This window comes from Blennius ocellaris (assembly GCF_963422515.1).
Source record: "Blennius ocellaris genome assembly, chromosome: 4".
NCBI classification, from domain to species: domain Eukaryota; kingdom Metazoa; phylum Chordata; class Actinopteri; order Blenniiformes; family Blenniidae; genus Blennius; species Blennius ocellaris.
In genome coordinates this window covers 11,589,870-11,614,469 of record NC_137653.1, presented here as the reverse complement: position 1 = coordinate 11,614,469, position 24,600 = coordinate 11,589,870, and the positions used below count along the sequence as shown (strand labels likewise).

Here is a 24,600-nt window from a genome sequence, read left to right as displayed (position 1 = left end):
AGGAGAAGTTCGAATCGCCATGTTCTGTTTTATTTACATTCATCGTAACAAAATGTTTGCGCTTGATTATATTGTTTTTCCCAAGAGTCCTCGCAGTACCTCACGTTGGCCAGGAGAGGGCAGTCAGTCCTTGTTGACCTTTTGACGAAAACCACAGAAGTAGAAACCCCGTTTGAATTGAGTTGGGCGCTCTGAATGAGGATATTTCACGTGTAAAAAAAACCCCATTTTGATCGCAACAAACTTGTCGATCGTCTGTTGAAGATTACTACAAGAAGTAAAGATGTCAGGGATACCTCCGGACACATGGCAGCCTCCCACAGTGGATTTGGAGACGACGTAAGTTACGAGCACTGCCCTCGATGCTAACTCTGCTAGCTGAGGATGTGATGCCAGCTAACTGACATGGCTTACACATGTCAAGGAGTTTACTATATATATAACAAGCACAGACATAAATCACGTCACGTTTTATTGGATGCACTAAAAGCTAGTGACGAGAAGTGAACCCAGGCTGATGCTTTTGCAGGATGGGGACAATCGTGGTGGAGCTGTACTGGAGCCACGCACCAAAAACCTGCAAGAACTTTGCAGAGCTCTGCAGGAGAGGCTACTACAACAATACCAAGTTTCATCGGATCATCAAAGACTTCATGGTGCAGGGGGGAGATCCTACAGGCACAGGTGGGTCATATTAGATCCGTAATATTACTGGAAGAACACAGTCTAGTGGTAGGATCTATCAAAAGAGTCATTCAGTATAAATAACTCGTGTATTTTTACGCACCTTTTAACGTTGCTCTTACCTGAGAAGACACTGAGTGAGTTTTGCCCTTTTTGATGCTGAGACATTTGGTTGATAATTACATACCAATATCCAACTTAACATCTTTAAAGCAAAAGTTAAGAAAACTAGTCTTAATCCATTTAAATTACTTTTTAAATAGAATAAATATTTTTTTGTTTGGTTTTAGGACAAACCATAGTACTGAGACAGCCCAATAAAAATTGTAAATGACACCAGATGTAATATGGGACTGAGAAACTCTTCATTGTGGTACTACTAGATCTTAGCTCTGCCTTCGATACAGTAGATCGTAAACTCTTGTCCTGGGGAACATTCTGGCCATAGTGGTGGGGACTCTGCACTCTGATTCACTGGTCGGCTGTCCCCCATAGCTGTGGGCTGTGGCTCCTCTCCATGTGGTTTGGCCTCAGAGGATGGTGTTTTCTCTCCTGGCTCACCAGGGCCCGGCCACTGTTGGATCTGTTTTGAAAAGTGCTATATTAATAAAGTCTGAGTTGATTTAGTGTTGTACTTTTACAAAATTCAGTATTTCTTCAAACCAAACCTTCTGCACCTCTACTGCATTGCCACTAGAGGGAATAGCAGGTTAACATAGGTTGCCATAGGTCAGGGGTCAGCCACCTTTATGACCAAAAGAGCCATTTTTATGATTTTTCCACAAAATCAGATTTGCCTGGAGCTGCAAAATGTGTTGAACCTTTAAAATAAGATGACTCAACTTCAAAAGTTGTATAATTACAGTAGTTTAAAAACATGTACAAAGGCGGCATTTTATGTTGCATTGATGAAGTTTCAGTTGCAATTTAGGATGGTAAACATTTCATTACATCTTCAGCTATACCTGGTTTTAGCAGTTTCATTCTTTATTTTTAAGCATTTTCCAGACAGTTTAGTCAATATTTAAATTAGAATACATATACTTTATTTATCCCAATGGAGAGTTGCTTTAAACATTGCTCCACATAGAATAAATAGAAAGAAAGTTGATAATAAATAAGATGGAATAAAAATTAAATAAAGCTCATTTAAAATAGTATGTGCAAGGCTTAATGGTGACTAATATGAGCATAGAAAGGATTAAATTAACCAAAGCACAACTAATACTATTTTATCGATTACACACCCAGGTAACCTTCACCTCACACGGGCTCGACTCCTTGTCAAACATAAAACTTGCGAAGCGTAGAGCCCTCATTATGAAGCTGTAATGGAATATTTAAGTTAATTAATTTTCTCTTTTTTCCTCAAGTCAGCTGCTTCTCACGATTCTGTCTGTTTAAAAAAAAAAAAAAATAGAAATGGCACTAATTCACTCATGCTCGCTCATCTATTTCATGTTTTCATTCATGCAAGCCAAACTTTCTCTTGAACTAATCTGCCAAAATGTTTTGTTTTTCTGACAGGTCGGGGTGGCGCCTCCATATACGGCAAGCAGTTTGAGGATGAACTAAACCAAGAGCTGAAATTCACAGGTAATCAATCACATTGAGGAAACGCACTTGAAAAGATGTGGAGGGGATGAAGAAGTTAAAAATAATACTGGAGACTTTAAACTAAACTCACCTGCACGTGCATCGTTACTTAACCATCAACCATCTTTACTTAACACACCCTGTGTGTGTGTGTGTGTGTGTGTGTGTGTGTGTGTGTGTGTGTGTGTGTGTGTGTGTGTGTGTGTGTGTGTGTGTGTGTGTGTGTGTGTGTGTGTGTGTGTGTGTGTGTGTGTGTGTGTGTGTGTGTGTGTGTGTGTGTGTGTGTGTGTGTGTGTGTGTGTGTGTGTGTGTGTTTTTCAGGTGCTGGTATTCTGGCGATGGCCAATGCAGGACCGGATACTAATGGGAGTCAGTTTTTCCTCAGTCTGGCACCCACCCAGTGGCTGGATCTGAAGCACACTATTTTTGGACGAGTACTCCAGGGCATGAGCGTGCTAAACCGGGTTGGGATGGTGGAGACAGACGGCCAAGATCGTCCCGCTGACGACATCAAAATTGTCAGAGCTATTGTAGCCAGTTAAACCAATGTTTTTTTTTTGTTTGTTTTTTTTTTAATGATTATTGTCAAATAAATTTTGACGGTAATTTTGTGTCTTGTCAATTCCTCTTATAACTGAATAGTTGGAGCACTTATTTTCAAACATAAATATCTACAGCCGGTAATCACAAGCACATAAAAGTGCGAACAGTCTTTGTTTTGAAGTCATGTTCAGAGATATTTTCAACTGCAGCATTATCTTAAATCTTTAGAGACCCCTGAGATAAAAGTGCCACCTATCATCCAGTAACGCAGTCAGTTCGACACCAACTCCAAACATACAGACAATGTCATCAAGTGATGTCTGCAGTGTGTCCTGGAAGTGATAGTGAGGGTTTATTTGAACAGAGTGGAGTCTGTCTCGGGTCATCGAGAGAGAAAGAGGGCTTTCATCAAGAAGGTCTGTGGTTTGTTTCTCCAAAGGTTTCTAACAACTTCTGCAGAATTCCTACAGGTCTTCCTATTATTTATTCAATTTGCATTTTCTCATCGGAAGTACCACATGGATAAACACGTCATAAGTTCTCGCAACTGCATAGTTTTTTCATTGAACTGTAATTACATGCTTTCCGAGGCCTTTTTTTTTTTTTTTTTAAAGAATGTTATTTAATTTCCCTGATATCTTTGACTAACAGGAAGAACAATAACTGAAGATAACACGACCTTGCTCAAGGCAAAGTTCATCATGAGGTTTGAAATGTAAAACTTCAATCATCCATCAAAGATACCGATAGGTTAACTGAAAGTCCACCAGAACAATTGATTCAGATACCTATACTGTAGATATCTTTTACATTTCAAACATCATGATAAGCTTTGCCTTACGCAAGGTCGTGTTAAACTGTATGTATATATATATATATATAGTATCAACATTTTGAAGATTATACTTCTATTGAAGTTTATTCTTACTGATCATTTGTGCATTTAAATAAAAAAAGAATTGAAAGTTTATTTACTCGAATAATAAAAATGAGTATGTTATGATACTGTCACCTTTTAGATTATGATTCCATGTTGGAAGTAAACCGGAGATGATGTTAGACACACACACACACACACACACACACACACACACACACACAATATTTGACACCCATTAACCATTTATTCATCATCAGTTTGCACATGAATGCAAATCCTATGCACATTTCAAATAAACAATGCATATTATCCCAGTACATGTTTTATTACACAAACTTTAAGGCATATCAAGATAAAAGTAAAATATTTAAAAAAAAAAAGACTCAAAACAAAGAAAATCCCCTAAAAAAAAACCTAGTTCTATCTATCTATCTTATCTATCTATCTGTCTGTCTGTCTGTCTATCTGTCTGTCTGTGAAAGTAGGGTTTTGGCCACTTTTATACATTAAAGCAGCAATAAAGATGCATGTTTATTTTCTTTGTCAAACAGTTACCATACGCACATTTTTAAAGAGACTATATAAAATGTTTAGAATTCATTCAAAGTGTTTTCACCCAAATTCCCAATATAATATAGATAATTAAAGAGTGCACTGCCATGCTTGCTTATTTTAGTTAACGTCATAACAGTGACATTGTGCCTGAGAAAGTTTATTTAAGCTCTTTCCATATTGTTGATGATTTGGTTGATCTCATGATGCCTGCCGCTTTAGAAACGTTCACAGATGACTACTCACAAATGACTGTTGGCAAAAACAGACGAAGGCAGGTTTAGTTAGAGAGGAAATCAGGAGCCAAGAGAGAACAATAGAATAGAACCGAATAGAATAGAATAGGTTTATGAATCACAGAGGGGAATTCTTATAGCAACAGTGGAAAGTAACTGGTACTCATTTTGTGGTTTCCATCATTTCCATTCCATCACTAATGAGTTTTAGCAGCTCCCCATAAACATCTCATTGAGGGACGTTTATCCTAGTGGGTAATGTATTTTATTATTATTTCGAGAAAATATTCCTTGAAAGTTGGTTTTGTCAGAAGTTGCTTTATATAAGCACTGAGATCTTTCCTGAACATATTTTATTGGGGGAGGGGGTCATTCTTTGACTGCTTCATCACTCCAGTTACATGATAACCTGCAGTACACCAGAAGCCCACAATACCTATTTATTGCAGTAATATGTCATCCCGAGATGAAGTATTTTCTTCTGTTTCAATTGTTCATGAAACAGAATTTTTCAGTATCGTAAAACTGTATATTAACTATTCATTTGCCTCAAAAAATAAAAAAATGAAATAAACAGGCTTTTGTAGTGTATCCTATTTGATTTCATATGATTGTATGGGCCTTGATATGCTGAAAATGTCCTCCCCTCATAAAATACATTGTTAAATATATTAATTTAAAATACATATATTTTCTTTGACTTCTCTGCACTCCATTGCCTCAGAGAACAGCACATCTTGAGGCGATGTGAGTTGACTTCCCTCCAGCTGAGGTCAAAGTGGAACCATTCTCTGTTATTAGTCTATAGTGAAGAAAGTGGTGCAATTTTCTATTAGAAGGCAACGAGGTGAAAGATTTAGATATTCACAGCTTTTCTGGAAATATACAGAGTAGAGATGATTGTGTCATCTAATAAAGTAAGGCTTTTGTGGGAACGATGCATAATTTGAGTTCTAAAAACAGTGAAGGTGTGGCTGCCACTGAGAAGAGCCGGTGGCAGGATAGCAGCTCAAGTCACAACATGATTCTCACGTTTTGCTTATGACAGTTGAGTAAGGTAAGCAGAGTTAGCCCCATGACCTGCATAAGAATATATTTCTCTGAAAACTGCATCATAAAAATAAAGATTGTGGTTTTGAGTGCAGCTTTTGAATACGACAAACAAAAATGCGGTGATTTCTAAAAATATGTTTGCCTTTTGTAAAATAATTCAAAACTGGCTGCACTTGGGGAAAACCAAGTTCCTCAATGGTGAATGTCTAATTGAGTAATTTAGATTTTAAAGTTGTGTGGGAGATGATGTGTGGTTTCAAAAGAATATCAATGTTACAATTACCAACTACCTCTTGGTACATACGAAATAAACAGAGACCACGAAATAAGTTAATTCAACTTAAGTGCAGTTTGAGGTCTGGATGCAAGACAGTGTGTTGCTGTTTAAACATAAAAAAATACCATTATTAGTCCATCAATTTAGCTTATCAAACAGCATATCTGAAAAAAAAATGTATTGAGGTCCTGTATTGTTCAAGTAATGTATGTCATTTACAGTGATCAAAATGCCGTCTGTTTACTTTTGGTTTGATGTAAACGTAACAAAAACTAAGACTCCGTCACTGGCTTTAGTCTGGACCACGAGACTAAGAAGACCGCTGCAGACTTTAAATACAAGGAAAAACTAGCAAAATACAAGAAAAACCCTTAAAAAACCTAAAACAAGTGGTAGTATTTTGAATAATGAGCCTTTGTAACAACAATACATTTTGATGATAAAAAAAACCTCTTCATTTCTTGCTTTAGATGTATAATTTCAACTCAACCCAAATATTTAGAAATGAATACTAACCGTCATAAGTATCTAAAATAACAAAAGAACCCCAAAGAACCAAAAACCCCAAAATAACGTTATTCAAAACGATTGGTCTTTCATTGATTATGGTTGATTTTCCCATCACCACTGACATGCATTGGAGCGCAGATGGTTTCCATTTCCTTCGCCATCATTGGAAGGTCATGTGCGGGCTGGGAGTTGGCTTTGACACGCTGAGGAAAAGTATATTTAGCATCAACAAATATATCTTCTGTAGTTGCATACAGGCAGAAAAATGGGTTCAAGCAATATTTATAGCCTGAGCTTTCAGGAATCGACTAATAAGTACACCACTGACCTGCCAGAGAGTCCCCTTCCCTTTGGCCAGTTTGCAGATCATGGTGAGAGGGATCATCGCCAGAGAGGACATGGCCAGAAACCAGCCGATGCAGTAGGCCCACCAAGGATACACATAGGAATTGTTGAACCTCAGTGGGGTGTATCTCAGAAGCAAAAACACAAGGGTCCCCTTAAAAAAGAGAACAAACCATAAACAATTGCTGAAGGATCAGAAGTCTATCAAGGACAATATTTATGTCAGTGTTGGTGGTTGCTTCAAGCACTTACGCTGCAAATAACAGGGGTGGCATACAGCCAGCTGTACTTGATCAGTACGTGAGGTTTGTAACCAATCATGTCCTTGATGTTGTCAAAGAAGCGATCAGCACCTATGAATTAAAGACCTTATTTCAGTAGGAAAAACTCTCGAATGTGATCCAGATTGGGGGGGGGGGGGTTCTTCAAACATGCAACATGATTGCAGCAAACCAACCTAAGGATGCACCTTCACATATTTTTTTTTTTTACCATCAACAGTAAACAATGTGTTCTTCAGGCTGAATGAAAAAGGACAGTGCAAGCAACTGCTTCAATTTGAGGCCATTGGTGCGCGGGCAGTACGTAAGATAAATCACAATCAGTAATGCCAAAAGTAGAGCACAAATAGAGATTTTTTCAACAACTTCTTACCATAAATCCATCCAATAATTACTGACTGGAAGATTGCCATCAGCAGAAGGGTGGGACCACTGCATACATAGTGATCAAATATCTGCAGAATGTATGCTCCGGCCTGTAAACAAGCAGTTTGTGTATTAGTTATCATTTTTCAACTATGTTGTGCCAAAATGCCCTGTATATGAGCTAATCAATCCACATGTTCACAGCCATTGCTTATGAGACGGTGGGTGTGCCTCTTAGAGCTCACCTCTGTCACCAGAAAAAGTCCGAATGCATAGCAAAGACCACAGACCACCAACAGACAAAGCTCTCTGCGGTATCCTTTGCGGATCTGGGAGGGGTAGAGATCTGTTATAGATGTCATGATGCTTTCAAGCCCTGCAAACTACAGATGTACACAAAAAAAGGTTAGTGACAGTGATTAGTAAATCAGTGGAATAAAAGGTATTATTAATTTATTCAGGAAACAAAGGAAAGGCTGCAGCTCACTTGACCGTCTATTCCTAACAGGATGATCATGCTGAAGAAGCACACAGACCAGGCCTGAGGAAATGGCAGCAGAGTCACAGCTTGTGGGTAAACTATGAAGACGAGGCCAGGACCTACAAAGTGGAAAACAGTGTTTGGGACATATTGATTAACTCACCATGTAATGCCCACTTTCTGTCCTGTTCTTTTCTCTCATACTATCTACAAACCCCAACCTGAGAATATCTTGATTTGTGTTTTAAGAATATGCGAATTGTCTCTTATTAACACGTGACAAGATGAAAGGACAAAACATCCATGGAAGGAAACTACATGTGTCTAGCATTAACCAGACCTATTTACAAACATACCTGACTCAGCAACTGATGCAATGTCAACTCCCTGCTTATGTGACATGTAGCCCAAAACTGAGAAAATGGCAAAGCCAGATACAAAGCTGGTTGCACTGTTCAACAGGCAAAGAAAGAAGGAGTCTCTGAAAACCATAAAGAAAGTTCTGCTTATTATTTGTGTCTTGGTAGTGAAAATGTCCATAAAACTCTGGTATTACATGAGATGAAAAATTGTATTCAATAAGTATTGTTAGCTTTTGGATCACGAACACATACATTAATATGAAAACAAATCAATAAGATCATCATTGTGGGTGTTGACATTATTTCATTCAGATGCCATCGCCATTGCCAGATCGCCAACAAATGACAGAAGTGTCACTGTCAGTCATACTCACCTGTAACAGTTGTTGTTGTATTTGTTGTAGCTCCCAAGTGTAGTTAAGCACCCCAAACAAATGGCATAGGAATAAAATATTTGTGTTCCAGCATCCATCCAAACCTACAGATTGGTGAAAAATTATTAATAAGGAATCCCCTCACTAATGCTACTGCAACAAATAGATGGCCAATGTAAATTGAAATACAAGGGGAATACTACCTGTGGGTCAGCGAGACGTGTGGGATCCGGGTATAGGTAGTACTGGAGACCAAGAAAGGCTCCAGGGAGAGTCATTCCCCTGAGAAACAGCACTATTAACATGATGAAGGGGAATGTGGCTGTGACGTACGAAGCCTGCATCAAAAGCAGAAAAAAAAGGACTTTTAATACAAAACACATTGGTCTCAAGGAGAGGCTAGAACGGGCAATTGGTAGAGCGAATACCTTCGCCAATGCCACATTTCTTTGTGGGACCACGTTAGCATCGCCAGTATGTTAGCAGTTAGCTCATATTGACGCTAACTAGCCTGTCAGATAGCAACATCTCTGTACGACCCCTTGAGTGGGGGCACACAGATAAAGCACTACCCGAGTCAATGTCCTCACACCGGTGTTTCTGGATCCTTGCCGAATCCAAGAAATTAGCTGCAGAGTCCTGAGCGAAATAAACAGTGTACTAGCAGGCGGCTAAAGGCAGCTTCCTTGCTGCAGCCCTGACTGGCGGCTCATCGCTGACCTCCAGTGTGTCCACAGCGGAGGTAATATCTTACCTCTCCAGGAGCTGTTAGATCCCAAAATCTAATGGATTGGTCCTTGGATACTGACAAATCATCCCTGAAAATTTCATGCAATTCAGGTCAGTAGTTTTTGTGAAAAGTTATTCAAATACATACATACAAACCAATATATAAATAAATAAATACAAGTGGCCAAAAACATAAACTTTGCCATCTTTCACTTGCAACGGTGAAAATAGGATCCATATCTTGTAGTGACTAATGTCCAGCTGCAGTGGCTGGCAGTCGCTGAGAAAGCCCATGAGACAAAACTGACACCATCTGATACATAATCTCCCTGGCATGTACGCAAAAGTTCACGCACAAGGACATGCAAATGCACACAGGCCAGTGCGCACACACACACACACACACACACACACACACACACACACACACACACACACACACACACACACACACACACACACACACACACACACACACACACACACACACACACACACACACAGACATACAACGTTGTGAAACCAGGACCAATTTAAATTGACTTGTTAAAAAAGCCTTTTGAATAATACTGTGATGTAAGTTGGACATCAAGACATTTTGTAACCCATCAGAACCTTACTTAACAGCAGGGATGTATGACGCCCCTTCTTCCAGAATTACAAAACCTTATTTCTGGCATTTAGAGGAGGAGCCATCGTGTGATGACCTGTAGAGACTGAGAATGTCTGAGCTATAGTCACTTACTCAAAATGCACACGTAAGTAAGCCATGCTACAGCACGTTACACAAATGTCTCTTTATGGGCATTTTTCCAAGGAATATTTCACTTTCTCAGCTTCACAGACCTCCAAGTCAGTCATGTACGTCCTCTGACCTGTTGTTGCGTGTGTGCGTGCGTGCGTGCGTGCGTGTAAGAGTTTTAAATTTAATTCCGTCATCAATTTTCATTATGTGAGATATTAAGAACAGCATATTTGTGTTTGTAACACTTTGAGACACTTTGGCTTGTGGTTCCCTGAGGATCTTTGTCATTCTTGGTGGGAGGAAAGCAACAGCTGTGGCCAAACTGTTCTCTTGACACAATCTGTTTCTTTCCTTTGATTTGATTACACTCATACAAAGCTGCTCCAACGCTTTCTATCCTAGGTCAGGGTGAACCTGTTTGACACACACCCAAAACTGTGTGAGTGTCAACATGTCAAACTTCATCTGAAGGGCCGAAGTCAGATGAGACTTCCAAGAGTTCTTCCTGGTGAGTGACAAGTGGCTTGCTTCTGTTTGCTCCAGATCATAGAAGAGGGTTTCCGACTCAATCCAGCGGTGCAGATTTCACATCCATGTCAGGAAAGCAGGAATGAAAATTTTGAATCAAGTTTCTCAAATGTTCCACAATGACTGACTTGACTGGAACGCTGTCCACATCCTCAATAGAGAGAAAACAATCCACTTGAGAAAAGCAGGTGAAATGTTCCTAATTACATGCCCTGCTCCTCAGCCACCCTGTCATACAGGTTTATAATGCTTGTCCTGTAGAGACATATTCAGTTTGTTCATTTTATTGAATACATCTGCCAGACAGCAGCTTTGCGAGCCAGTTTTTGTTCTTGAACAAGGTGGCATGAGGGGGGTGTGTGCTCAGTCAGAATGGTGTCGACTTCGGATCGTACTTCCAGCAGCCGGTTGAGTGTCTTTCCTTGTGCAGCAGCATTTGTGTTGCGAAATAGAGACGTGCATTAAATGGCCTACTCTGTCTACTCTGCAACAAATGGTGTAATTTGACAAAAGTAAAGTCTTTAATCTCTGCTGAGTTTTTTTTTGTCCAGCATGATTTCAGCAGCTGGGAGGATCAGGTCTTCACTTATCGTGAATGGTTCCTTGTCTTTAGCCACGAAAAAAGACATTGTATATGAGGCCTCCAGGGCTTTGGCCGATGTTGTTGAGGCTTTCAGCATCGTGTTTTAAGATGCCCTGAATTTTAGAAAGGTGCCTCTTAATGAACTGAGGTGCCTTAACGACATGATGCGCATGTTCTGTCTTGAGGTGGCGCTGAGGTTGTGCTGGATTCATGCGACTGTTGGTTATTTTCTATCCAAAGAAAAAACACAATGCCGTGGGTGGCTTGCAACTTGTGGATGGCAATCCCATTAAAACATATTATTCTGAATACTGATGGATTTCTGCTGGCTTCTTTGCAACTTGTGACTCCGTGATGTCGTTAACGTTCCTACTACGCTTTAGCCACAACTCGGCCACAAAGGTAACTAACATTTTAATTGAAAAGACAAGAAACCTCAAGCATTTGCAGAAGCTTCACTTCTACTAACTAATCAGTTTAATAATTTCCAGGATGTACATTTACTGATCAATGAAGCAAAACCTGTGGGTAATATAGTCACCAAATGAAAAGGCAGTAGCATAATCTGCTTGAGAGTTTCTCCTTCATAAAAAGTGATTCAACTTGACAAACACTTTTGATCTCACTCTTACCTTTCCTGTGGATCTGACTCCCTTCCAGACACAAAAGTAGCAGATGATCCATGCCAGAAGGAGGCACAAAGAAAGGTCCCACTGTATCTTTCCCAAGGCCTCTATGCCGGAGGATATACTTAACACTCGTCTCCTGTGAGAAATAAGTTCTGTCAGTGTTTTGGGACAAAATGTGCAAAGCATATGAAAGCTTTTCACACCTTCACACAGGTGTTTTTAATTATTCTGGCTGTATAAATCTCTTTTAAATACCAAATTATGGGGAGCTGTACTAAGAGTTGTGCAATGTGTAAACTCTCCTACCCTCACTCATGCAACAGCAACTGAAACGTATTCTGAGTCTATTATGTTTCCACATTTACCATTTTGATAGCACAAGTAATTCACATTGTTGACTGATGCTAAGTACTGTAACTACCAAGATGGAGAATGTGCTAAATCAATAGTAATAAAGTTGAGAGTAAATCATTGAACAGTCAAAGTTGCCATCTTGGCTGCAGAACAAGTAAAACCAAAAAACAGCAAGGGAATTTCATTCATGTAACTCTGAAGCTGTTTTCATTAAATGATCAAAACATAAAGAATACAAGGTGACAACATTGTTTTCAACCAGCAGTTCCACCATCACATCATGGGAGCAGACATTTAATTGATACTGAGTGGCTGAATCACTGTGAGAAGGTTGTGAAACTCAGCTAGTTGTGTTCATACTTGTCAGAGTTCAGCCCAATTAAAAGAAACTCAAGTGTGGTTAATACTAATCCTTATAATCCCTACCACACAAATGAGAGTGTGCTTCAAACGAGTAAAGTCATACTTTTTGAAGAAAAAAAATAAGCTTGGACAGGTTCAGAAGGAACTTTGGAGGTCTTGGAAAAAATATGACAGCACAGAGCTAAGGAGATCAATGCCAGAATGTAATGAGTATTTAGAAAACCATTTTTTGTGCATGTGTTCTATGATTTTGTTTGTTGTGGTTTTGTATCATTTGAACCTGTCCATATATATATTCACGTTTTCTCTCCTCGTTATTCCAATTTCAATTTAAAAACAAAAAATGAACAGGATGTTTTTTAACCATCTCAGTTCAATACAAAGCAAACTAGAAACTTTATGTTGCCTAAAATGCAGATATTACAAAGTAGAAGAAGAAGAAGAAGAAGAAGAAGAAGAAGAAGAAGAAGAAGAAGAAGAAGAAGAAGAAGAAGAAGAAGAAGAAGAAGAAGAAGAAGAAGAAGAAAGGAATCTTGTAAATGGAAAGCGTGATGTTCTGGGGACTGTGAATTGAAGTTGTTGACTGAGCAAGATGAATTGTCAGACATGTAGTGTGTCTGTTTGGATTCAGTTTGTCTGTTTTACACAAAGGATTATGCGAGACAACAAAATGACATGCCAGAACTGGTGAACATGGGAAATATTTTGTTAAACAAGTGCCCCCCGCTAAAAAAAAAAGCAATCATCTCAGTTTGTTTCAATTTAACCATACTTTCCGAAAAGAACTCCAATCTGGGGAAAAAGATGATGTTTGGGTGAGCAAGTACATTCTTAACATTACAACAAGTACAACATAGCATCTCTTTGTTTGACAGGCATACAATAATACATAAATAATAAAGTCATATTTATATTACACAAAAAACATCATCTCTAATATCGATTTTTAACTGTGGTAGAAAATTCACAGTTTTAGATATAATTGGTCCTTATCACATAAGTGTATTTGTCATCCATTATTAACAAATAAGCGACCTGTGACTCAGTCTTATTTAGACAAAAACTTACTGCCAAAACTCTACAACAGACGATGATGAATTCACAGCTGTGGTCCAGTTAGCAGAGGCATTATAGTTGTTTATTACCACACAACCATCTGAAATATATCAAAGTATTGTTAAACATGCATGCTCTATTGACAAATCATTAGGTCAGCACTACATTATGAATAGATTTGGTCTAGGTGAAGACTAATGGAGAGAAAAAAAATACTTGATTATAAAAAAAAATAATTAATGCAAACATTTTCTTTAGTTCATCTTAAATATACTTGTATCAATAGTTCAATCAAATACAGAACATCATTGACTGATAGTTGGAGGTGTGAGTGTGGCTTTACAATTCATTTACCTGTATTCCAGGTGTTGTTACAGGAAGCCCATGGCAACTCTCCCGAGAAGGAGGAGAAAAGGTAGAGAAAAGCCCAGGCTAAGATCACAATGTAGCTGATACTTCCATAGAAAATAATTAGCTGGCTGGCATATCCCATTCCTGGAAACAACATGAATGCAAAATTCACACACTGTTTTGACATCTACCTTGACATGTCCACCAGAACTTTGAAAGCTACAACTCACCTTCAAACAAAGGACAAACCTTCCTCCAGCACATGATCCCTCCCTGGCTGGTGTACTGGCCCAGTGCCGTCTCCAGCACAAACAGTGGTATACCACAGGTGACCAGGAACAATGTGTAAGGAATGAAGAAGGCACCTGCAAGAGTCCAAATAGCAGCATAAAACAAAAAGACAACACACACACACAAAGAGTTTTATAATCACTTCTAATTCTGTTTAATTCTGTGCAAAAGTTAGTTTGGTACATCTTGTACAAGCAGTTGGTTAGTCACATTGTCTTATCCTGTATGGACTACTTTAGCCGCTGGCTAATTTTCAGTCTCATATGTTGAAATTGGTTGAAATTTGGTTTTTAGCCAGCTTTCATAAAATGTGTCCGACTGTCAATTTATTAATGAAAAACTAAAACCTTAAAGAGTTTGTGGGCAGTTTGGAAGCACTGCTGCTTCGACATCTGCTTCTCTGTGTGTGAGCACAGTCGTGCCAATCTAAATACAAGCCTTATGGTACATTCATTCATGAACACCCTATCAAATGTCCTGAATGTAAAAAGTGGACATATTGTACTGTATCAGATAAGGGCATGCGATCATCCTGCCTTGAGACAAATTATTTGTTTCTCCAGTGACAGTAACTGCAGCCACACTGCTGGTGACAGTAAGGAAAAGTAGTGGAAGGAAGATGATGATGGTTCAATCTGCATAAATAACAATGTTTTCTAGCACCTTTATGTGGCTACAATATGGTTTTTTTTTGTCCTCTTTCAGCCTGAGGACATAATTTTCCAGTCGCTTTGAGTTCATCAAAACACTGTTAATGCCAATATTTCACACTGCCTAGAGCAATATTGAAAACTAAAGTACACATCTTAAAAATGCCAAGACATTGATGTTATAAAAATAGGAGAACCATGCAGTGGTTCTCATAGATTCCACCTTATTTGCAGATCATTAATTTATCAAGGGAATCATTTGGGAATGTTTGCCTGTGTGAACATCTCACATGCCATAAAGATTATATAACGCCATTAAAGTATTTTCAATGTACTGCTGCTATCGGAGTCAACCTGTGGCTTTACAGGTTCACAGTTAGAAAGGCCTCAGCAAGACGTGAAGCAGTTAAAGTCTTATATGACTATACTGTGTTTATAGACGTTGACACATAAGAAAAGAAAACATAAAATTGCATATATAACAGTTGAAGATTGTTTTTCTTTCCTACACTTGAGTACGAAAAATCTATTGAACACAACATAGGTACGTGTTATTTCACTGGTGTTGGACTTACTGTGAGCCTCATGGTGCAAAGCACTACTAAAGTATGACTCAGTGGTGGGAAGTGATCAAGTGTTCCTGTCTCAAATTAAAACTGGAACAGATGTTTCTTATATTTGTTATGGAGAAAATTATTATGTGTTATTGAAGAATTCTGTTCTTCTCTGTATCCTGCTAAAATGTTTTTATTTTTGTCTGTGTGATTCCTGCCTTATAATCTTATTTACAGACTGAGCGGACAGGTCTTCCCTTTGCTTCAGCAGAGCTGTGCCAGGACGGTGAGAGCGGGAAAGGTTTCTCGCCCACAGGTGTGGGAACCGCATGTGGGTTCTCACCCTGTGTTTTCGACCTCTCTGTCCTGGTGTAACCAGTATACTCTCCCCCGCCTCCCCGTGTCACTTAAAATGTTAGCTCGAAGGTTGAATAGGGCACATGCCCAGAGCAGATTGATCGGATGACTTGTGATGTCTGCATTGTGATATGTCTGTTAAAGCTTCAATAAATATCCTTGACAGAAGAACTCTGTTTCACGACTTTATTCTAAGAGCAGTTACAAGAAGAAATCCACAACAAAGATTGAAGTCAGAAATGGGATGCGAAGATGACCGCCGGACCGGGACCGGACGGAGACAAGGTACCACTGATTCCTGTGTAGATGAAATCTCCTCATACCCGTGAGACTGTTGACGGAAGGAGGACCCTCCGGGACTGGACCCTCGGTTGTCAGTTCCGCATCCTAAGCGAAAGGACCCATTGATGAAGCAGAATTGACTGGGTAAGACTGCCATTTTTTACTTTAATGACATAATTTTTCACTGACCTTAAAGTGCCATACCGGACTTAGAGTTTAAAGGTCACAAGTGTCAAAGAGCCCAGTCTTTAACATTTCCAATGCATCGGCATATGCACTGATGTGTGATATAACCGGGCAAGGCTATCACATTCCAATACGTTGGCATACGTATTGAAGACTCACAAAACTGGGCAAAGCTGTCAGTTATTCATAACATTCCAGGCATTGGCGTGTGCACTGAAGATTGATAGAAGGCCCGGCGTGGCAATCAGTACATACAAATTCTCCAGCGACTGTATTGAGGACTGCAGTCCAGGAATGGGAAATGAAAATAGAAAACTCTCCAGAGGGGATGTAGACTGGGAATCTCCGATGGTGACGGAACAATAAAGAGATATGGCAGTGACTGTACAGACTTTTTGACTGTGTGGGTAAAAGACTTTGGTTTGCCACAAAACTGCAGTCTGAGTAGCAGACAACTGTGGATTTTAAGAGAGAAGTTGCAGAAAGAAAAAGAGACGCTGATGTTAGAATCAAAGATTAAAACTAAAGACCTGCAGGTCTGCGAGAGTCACGAGAAATGTTTCAAAAGAAGGGAACTGGAATGTCAGCCAAAAGACAGGCGGGCGAGCGCGGGGAGAGAGAGGGGGGGGAGAGCAGTTCCAAGAGCAGTTCCAAGAAGAAATCCACAACGAAGATTGGTGTCAGAAGTGGGATGCGAAGATGACCGCTGAACTGGAATAAAGTCATGAAACAGAGTTCTTCTGTCAAGGATCTTTATTGAAGCTTTAACAGACATATCACAATGCAGACATCACAAGTCATCCGATCAATCTGCTCTGGGCATTTGCCCTGTTCAACCTTCGAGCTAACATTTTAAGTGACATGGGAAGGCGGGGGAGAGTATACTGGTTACAGCAGGACAGAGAGGTCGAAATCACAGGGTGAGAACCCACATGCGGTTCCCACGCCTGTGGGCAAGAAACCTTTCCCACTCTCAACGTCCTGGCACAGCCGTGCCGAGGCAAAGAGAAGACCTGTCCGCTGAGTCCGTACATAAGATTATAAGGCCAGAGTCACACAGACAAAAATAAAAATGTTTTAGCAGGATACAGAGAAGAACAGAATTCTTCCATTACACAGCATACGTTTTCCATAACATATTTCCCCTGTGCTTCCTACATTATTTAAACATGAGGGTTAGGGCATATAGATGATATTCATATTTTTAAACAGTCATTTCTAGTTACATTTTAAAAATGCCACTGACAGATCGCTGTCTGTTTAATAATTTATTAGATGAATAGATTATATCCTTCAGGGATCACAAATTAATCTGAGTGGCTTGTGTCTTGTAGTGACTTGTGTCTCTGACGGCTGAATACTGTGAGTGTGTAAAGTCACAGGACAACCTTAATAGCAGAGATACAGTAGCCCGCCGGGTTCATAAACCCTTTATACCACACACACTAAAATATGTGCAGATTAATAGGTTTTAAACGTAAGATGTAGTTAACGGATGTTTTTTTTTGTTGCTTTAATACTTTAAACTCAATATGACATACGCCATTGCATGCTAATCATACAATTATAACTCTCGCAAAGTGGCTTTTAAACGTACCAAAAATCACTACTTTTTTTTTTTTTTTTTTTTTCTTATTTAAAAATAACTCCCAACTACAACCTTTAGAGCCACTTAAAGATTGTCTGAACATTTAATGCTTCTGCCCTACTATACAATGTATTACAATAAAAAAAAAAATTTAATACACTAAATATGACTTGCAAGAAAAAATGTAGTTGTGGACTGGTGCAATTTTGCACTGGCTGGCAATTTTTTAAGGGAATTTTGTTCCACGAGTTTATTACCTTAATGAAGACAAGGAATCAGTGAAGCAGGGAAATGTGATATGGGTAATTTTGGCATCATGTGCACAATATGGAATAGGAATAAGGAATATGACAAGCAGCTTGATGGAAAAAGTTCATATTTAGATGAAGTTCAGACACTTACATTTATTCTATACACATTTTTAACGAGCTAAGTGGAAGACGGAGCGACTGGAAAACATCTTTAAAAGAAAGCTAGTGAAGCTTTATTTGAAGAATGTGTATCTGTTTGGTTCAATCGTAATGTCAGACGAAGCAGAATCAGCTCTTAGACTCATGCGTAACATTAGCTCCTGCAAATATGCATCAATCTCTTATCTGATTTTTAATCTGAATGTAAGATTCAAGGTTAAAGGTAAAAAATATTAAATAGAATTGAAAATGATGCATTACTGTCATGTTTTAGTTTAAATAACCATGGTGCGAATGTGCATTCAGTTTGAACAAACATAAAATAGGTAGAATATTGTTGCAGAAGAGAAAAATGGTAGAACAGGGTTAAATGACCCGATGGCCACGGATTTGCACTTCATGTCCTTTAGAGAAGTATTCCTGAGGGCAGGGGGGGACGACAGAGAGTGTGGGAGGAGTTTAAGGTCGTACCAGTAAAAGTTGAGCAGTGGTTTGCCTGGAATTTACATTTGTTTTGAGTTTTTCAATTAAACTGTAGAGGATTGATTCTTCATTTACTCTACAATTCTTTCTATTTATTGTTTTTATTTGCTACAAAGTGCCAAGGAAGAAATATCACATTGAGCCCTTTTGTCTTTCGTTACCTATGATACTCATAGCAGCTCAGGGTCATCGAGGGCTTCAGCCAATCCCAGCTGACTGAGGATGAGGACAGGATACTTCCTCAGTAGTTCCCCAGCCCATCGCAGAGACAAAGACCACCACCCACACTCATAGTCACTCCTACAGGTTATTTACAGTCAACAATTATTCATAAAAACGACTGTTAGAGGAAAACGGAGTACTGAAAGAAAAGCAACAAAAAAAAAAAAAAAAAGCCAACAAGCCCCGACTTGAACATTAAATATCTCTGCTAAGAGGTAGGAGTGCTCACCACCACGTGGTCATAATGCGTACATCAATCTTGTATTATGAAGTCTTGTGTTTCATCAACACATCAATTACTACTGTGCACTTTACAGCTGACCCAAAGCGTATAAAAGAGTGTAATTTGAATAACTGCTTGCTTTGAAGAGGATGCGGGGCACGCATTAGAGATCTCACGATGACTGATGTAGAAAACTGGATTTCATGGGAGAAGAGAAAAGGACATTTTGTCATTTTCCTCGAAGTTATACTCATCAAATTATAAAGCAAAAACACAACTCCAAATTGTCTTCACTAAATTTCAAAAGCAATGTCACATATATATCACACTTCTACAATTATCTGTGAATTTCTGTAAGGATCACGTACTTTAATTTCTTGAGATACATAACTAACTCAGAACAGTTTCAGTACTATGTCACACAGTCTTCTCCAACTGTGGTCAGAGAATCTGCATGTTTATGATTACTCCAACCATGCGATGAGAAACGATCTTCTAAAGATCTTGATAGTGCCTCCGTCATTTGAACGAGGCGTATTGGAGAAGCGAGGCATGTAATGTTCAGGACATGTTAAACAACCAAGAAAAAAATCTTTTCATGTGATATGCTCTCTCTCTTTCTCTCTCTATTATATCCCGTTTGATCTGACTGAACAAAAGGACTATAATAAAACTAACAACAGCGCTGCTTCCCCAAGATGTGCCGCCTCCTCAATCAGGAAACTATTGGCTGCCGAAAAAGCCATGATTTCCATATTTGCATAAAACTGTGCTGAAAACTAAACGATAGAGGAATTGGATTGCGAAAGATATGACAAGTGGTTTTATATGTACCGAAAAACTTTAATTAAAATGTTGTCTTCATATGGACATGGTCAAGTGTCAGTGAGCAGGGTTTTCATCATGGCTGTTGACTGTGAAATTCAGAATCTGGATAGCACGGACTGCCACCTGATGGCACTGCCGTGTGAGTGCTTTGATAACGACACTGAACAAAATCTGCTGCTTAGTGACACGAGCTAAAATTATAAGATCATTCACATTAGACTCTCTAAATGTTTCCCAAAACACCAGAAAAAGCCATTCAGTTGGTTGCTCATTTTGTAAAGTTACCAGAGTTATAGTGAGGAAGCTGCCAATATGGTGACACTGCCCATTTCCCAGATTGTCTGAAATCAAACTAAATCGGAATATACAAGAAAAAGCTATATATAAAAAAAAGTATAAAAAATGTGAGCTGTGCTTTCGGCGTCGGAGGCCTTGGGGGCGGCGACTGCTGTGCCCCTGGGTCTCCGGACTTGGGACTGTTCTCTGCATGGAGATCTAGACCACTGGTGCCATAGTAGACCTAACATTTCGTAATCCCCCCGCCCGAACACACACAGGGAGGGCTGGTGATGGTCCCTAAAAAGCAAAAAAAAAACAACAAAAAAACCATCGACGATGATCACTGATTCTCTGAAAGCATGGTGAGATGGCAATGTGAAACTGAGGTGTTTTCAAAAAAAGGAAAGAAGAAAAGAATAAAGAAAAGAAATTTAAAAAGATAATGCTCATGGTTATGTCAAAACCACTGCTACACATTTCAGACATGCCCACAAACTTTCTGATGAAAGCTGGGTCAAGCTGCGCAGCAGAAATTGAGCTAAACAAAAAAGTTTCAACTCGAAAGGCCTAATCAAAGAAAGAAACCCAAAGAAACTTCATGTATATATTGACTTTCGTCACACATCAGAAACAATAACATTAAGTCAAAGCTGGTCACAATAAGCTAGAAGTCAATGCCACAAGAGTAAAACTCAAGGAAAAATGATCAAAACAACAGTCACAAACTGCCGCACTTCAGAAATGCTGCAGATGAGAGATGCTGTCACACATCATAGGACAAACAAGACATAACTGAAAACCCTGATATAAATCTCTCCTGATTTTACCTCGGTTTGTCTAATGGTATTTGGAGGAATTACAATTGCTAGTTAAATGCAAAGAAAAAGTTAAGAAGAAACTATGTGACCAGTGCACTTCTTTAACATAGGTTTTCTATACAATGTTGTCTAAATGTTGTTAAAATAAACTCCAATTGCAACCTCACAGATTCAAGCAGCATTTGAAGTAATCACAAGTCACAACTCGTCGTAATTTAATCAGGTTACCGGTACCTTATAATGTCTTAAAGGGGACATGTCAAAATTCACTTTCTAGTGGTTTTCCTTCAGTAATATGTGTCCCCAGAACTGGGAATGTCACACCAGAAGTGAAGAAAGTCTGTCGTCTCTTTCTCTGGCTTGTTTCATTTTTTTTCTAAGACATGAATTTGGATTGTGACAGATATCATCCATAGTGCAGTGAGTATAAGGGCGCAGGAATCAATATCTGCTGGCTGAGGTTTAAGACAACCGTTCACTCCTATAAGCAAGCACATGGACAACTTGCAAACTTGACAGACGGCAGTAGAGTAACGCTCCATAAACAAACACTTACCTAATGTGTTTCCATAACTAGTTTCTAGTGTTACTTTTTATTTTGATCAATTTGGGGGCAGGGATGGCTCAGAAGCTAGAGAAACGAGCTTGTAAACATATCAATTCACTGCACCGGTTGCTCCAGGAAGGTTTTCCGTCGTTATACTCGTGCCAAATCAGACATATGGATCACGCAGTCGGCTGTGGCGTCACCCAGAAGAGAGCAGGTGACGCACACCTGCTACTGTGTTTTTTGTTGCAGGTAGTCCAAACCAACACAAGACCCATCATGATGTGTACTTACAGTCAGACCTGAATCTGTGCGACAACATGCAGTTTTTGGAAATATTTTCAAAATATTACAAACCTCTGGGAAATTCAGCACAGGCCTTCCCTCTGTGTGACTCGATTTTTTTGAAAGTAAGTTGCTTTATGACATATTTGTGTTGATATCACAGCCACATCCATCCTGAAGCTTGTTTTTATTCTGGTACAGCCATATAAGGCAGTTTGAAGCAGTGCTTCAAAAAATGTGGTGCATTACTAGAATTTAATTTGAGTGAATTTCTAAACTAGTTAGTTCAAATGATGCGATTGATTGTTGTTGTTTTTTAAACTACCATGCAGATGTAATCTGTGTAATTGGATTGAACACTAAGTTTACTTCTGATCATCAAATTTCAAGGAATGCAGCAAAGAATGTTAATCCGCATTTTACATAAACACAGACACATTATTGTCATAGCCTTTCACAATCTGTCAGATCCTTGGTCATCAGAAGTGAAGCAGAGCGAACAAGAGAATTGCTATGGTAAATTGCTTTTAAAAAACAAAAAACAAAAAAGAACACTCATTCATAAGTTAATTCCTTTCAAAAGGATGATCTACAAACTTGAAAGCTATACTTTGTCAGTCTATTTCAGAAAAATCTCTGAATCACATTTTTCAACAGTCATAAGTCACAGGTAATAAATCACATAAAATCTAATAAAACAGGACTGTAACCATTTCCTATTATCTATTTAGAAATATATAAATACATCCACCAAGTTTCCTAACACCAAGGAAAGTTTTTCTTTTCTTTTCTTTTCTTTTTTTTAAGTTTGACTGCAGGTTCTGACATCATTGTGAAGTTTCCCTAATAGTACCACCAAATTTGACAGGTAACAAATACAAACAACAATTTAAAAAAAAACAACAACTTACCACCACCATTTTTGTAGCAAAGATATGGAAATCTCCACACATTGCCAAGTCCGATAATAGCTCCAGCAACAGACAGGAAGAATTCCTTTTTGCTCCCCCACTTGCCACGCTCCTCAACAGCTTGTGGAGCTGTCTTTGTTGGGAGATGACACAGCCTGCAACCAGAGTCTGCCATGCTCCTCAGTGACAATTGGTGAAATGGCAAGACAGGCATGGATCCTACAGTTTCTGGTTTGACTGGCTGAGAGGACTGTCTGAAGCAAACGTGCAGAGGTTACCTAATTGACAGGCTGTGCTGCCACCAGGGGGACCTCTTGATATCTGGCCAGAAGAAATTCACCAGCGGAGGGAATGACTGAAAGCAGAGTGAAGATTTAGGTGTGACTAATTGCTTTTTTCATATGGTATCGAAGGCTTTGGTAACAGCGTTCTCAAGATCTGAATAAGTAAGAAACACAAGAGCAGGCACGTGTTTGTATGGTAAAACATGACAGGAATTTTAGATATTCACCACCAAATAGCCTTATGTGAGATTTTGCCACAGGACTAAGTACATCAACAGACTACGTTGAGGGATCATTGTCTGTTTATATTGCCTTCTGTGTGTTTCTCATCCCGGTAATTCCAGTGTCCAGAGTACAATTGGCTGTATATATAAAAAAAAATTGTGTTTTATGAATGGCAAATGTTTTTGAGATGTTACCAATGAGTTTGTTTGAGCCAGCATGGCGGAGCACATAGGGCAGGGAGGAGCAACGAAGAGCACTTCTGTAAGTGTGAATTTGTGTGATTGATGCTTAATTTTTCCAGTGTCCACACTGACAGATGCATAAATCTTTTAAAAGTAATATACAAGTTCACGCCAATAAGTGTGAAAGCAGGTGCACTTCAGAGCAGAGCAAATGGCATGTAAGCCAATAACATAACACCCAAGGCAAAATTCAATTTTAACACCTTGAAAAATGTCAGCCTTCACTCAGGTATTTAATTTCACTTGTGGTAATTATTCTCAGATTTCATGGGAATGTTTCAATTTTTGTCATTCTCGGCATCTGTCTGTCTGTCTTGTCTGTCTATCTTTTTTTACTGACTGCTTTCATGCTCCCCTCGCTTAACTTGTCCGAGTCCGATTATGCGGTTTCCTCCGCATATCATGTTTCTTAAACTCTCTTATGTCTTCCACATCGTTTCCTCTGCACGAGAACTATTTCTGTGCAGCTCAGCATTTCAAAGCCACAGCAGGGGGGCATCTTGAGCTCTCTGATCCTGCTCTGACTGCAGAGTGACCCAAACCACCAGTGGAGTCACGCTGCAGGCAGTGATTGCCCGATAACGTGAACTGTTAAAAGTTTCCTATCGTAATTTGAAGTCATTCAAGACAGATTTACTGAATTCTTCTGAGAACTATTCTGTTGCAAAAGGTAAAGGTAATCATGCCATAGTGTAAATAGATTGCTTCATTGCAAACAAAATAATCCACACATTTATTTTATGATAAAAGGAGATAACGGTGATGATGAATATTGAGAATGAAATGTATTCAAATGGTAAGGCAGTCGATGCATTGATAGGGTCATTATTAACGCATATATTAGCTGCATGTAATTTATTGTTTAAAAAAAAAAAGTAGTTGCAGCTTCTCAAAAAAAAAATTCTAGCAATATATACATTCCGCTCTATAATGCAATGCAGTAAAAAAGACAAATCAATAACAGTACTGGGGAAGTTTCAACTCGCATTCATGGCTGCAGCAGTGAGGGTTTTTTTTGTTGGTGATTTGCTCTTTTTTAATTTTTCAAACTATGAGG

General features: G+C 39.0%; 2 protein-coding genes across 2 annotated transcripts; one reads left to right on the top strand and one right to left on the bottom strand.

Annotated features, from left to right (window-relative positions):
- Nucleotides 1–167: 167 nt before the first annotated feature.
- On the top strand, nt 168–2,876 carry ppil1 (peptidylprolyl isomerase (cyclophilin)-like 1). The gene is made up of 4 exons (XM_080495132.1): nt 168–339; nt 530–684; nt 2,212–2,280; nt 2,602–2,876. Exons 1-4 carry the CDS (start codon nt 284–286, stop codon nt 2,820–2,822), a joined length of 501 nt encoding a protein of 166 aa, XP_080351258.1. The 5' UTR covers nt 168–283; the 3' UTR covers nt 2,823–2,876.
- A 1,115-nt stretch (nt 2,877–3,991) lies between these two features.
- On the bottom strand, nt 3,992–22,967 carry slc6a11a (solute carrier family 6 member 11a; the record flags this gene model as incomplete). The annotated part of the gene is made up of 14 exons (XM_080495121.1): nt 3,992–6,534; nt 6,660–6,830; nt 6,929–7,029; nt 7,331–7,433; nt 7,569–7,706; nt 7,811–7,923; nt 8,161–8,285; nt 8,541–8,644; nt 8,744–8,878; nt 11,758–11,890; nt 13,540–13,627; nt 13,882–14,022; nt 14,109–14,243; nt 22,793–22,967. The coding sequence occupies 14 exons, from the start codon at nt 22,965–22,967 to the stop codon at nt 6,418–6,420; spliced, it is 1,779 nt and encodes a 592-aa protein (XP_080351247.1). The 3' UTR covers nt 3,992–6,417.
- Between the last annotated feature and the right edge of the window lie 1,633 nt (nt 22,968–24,600).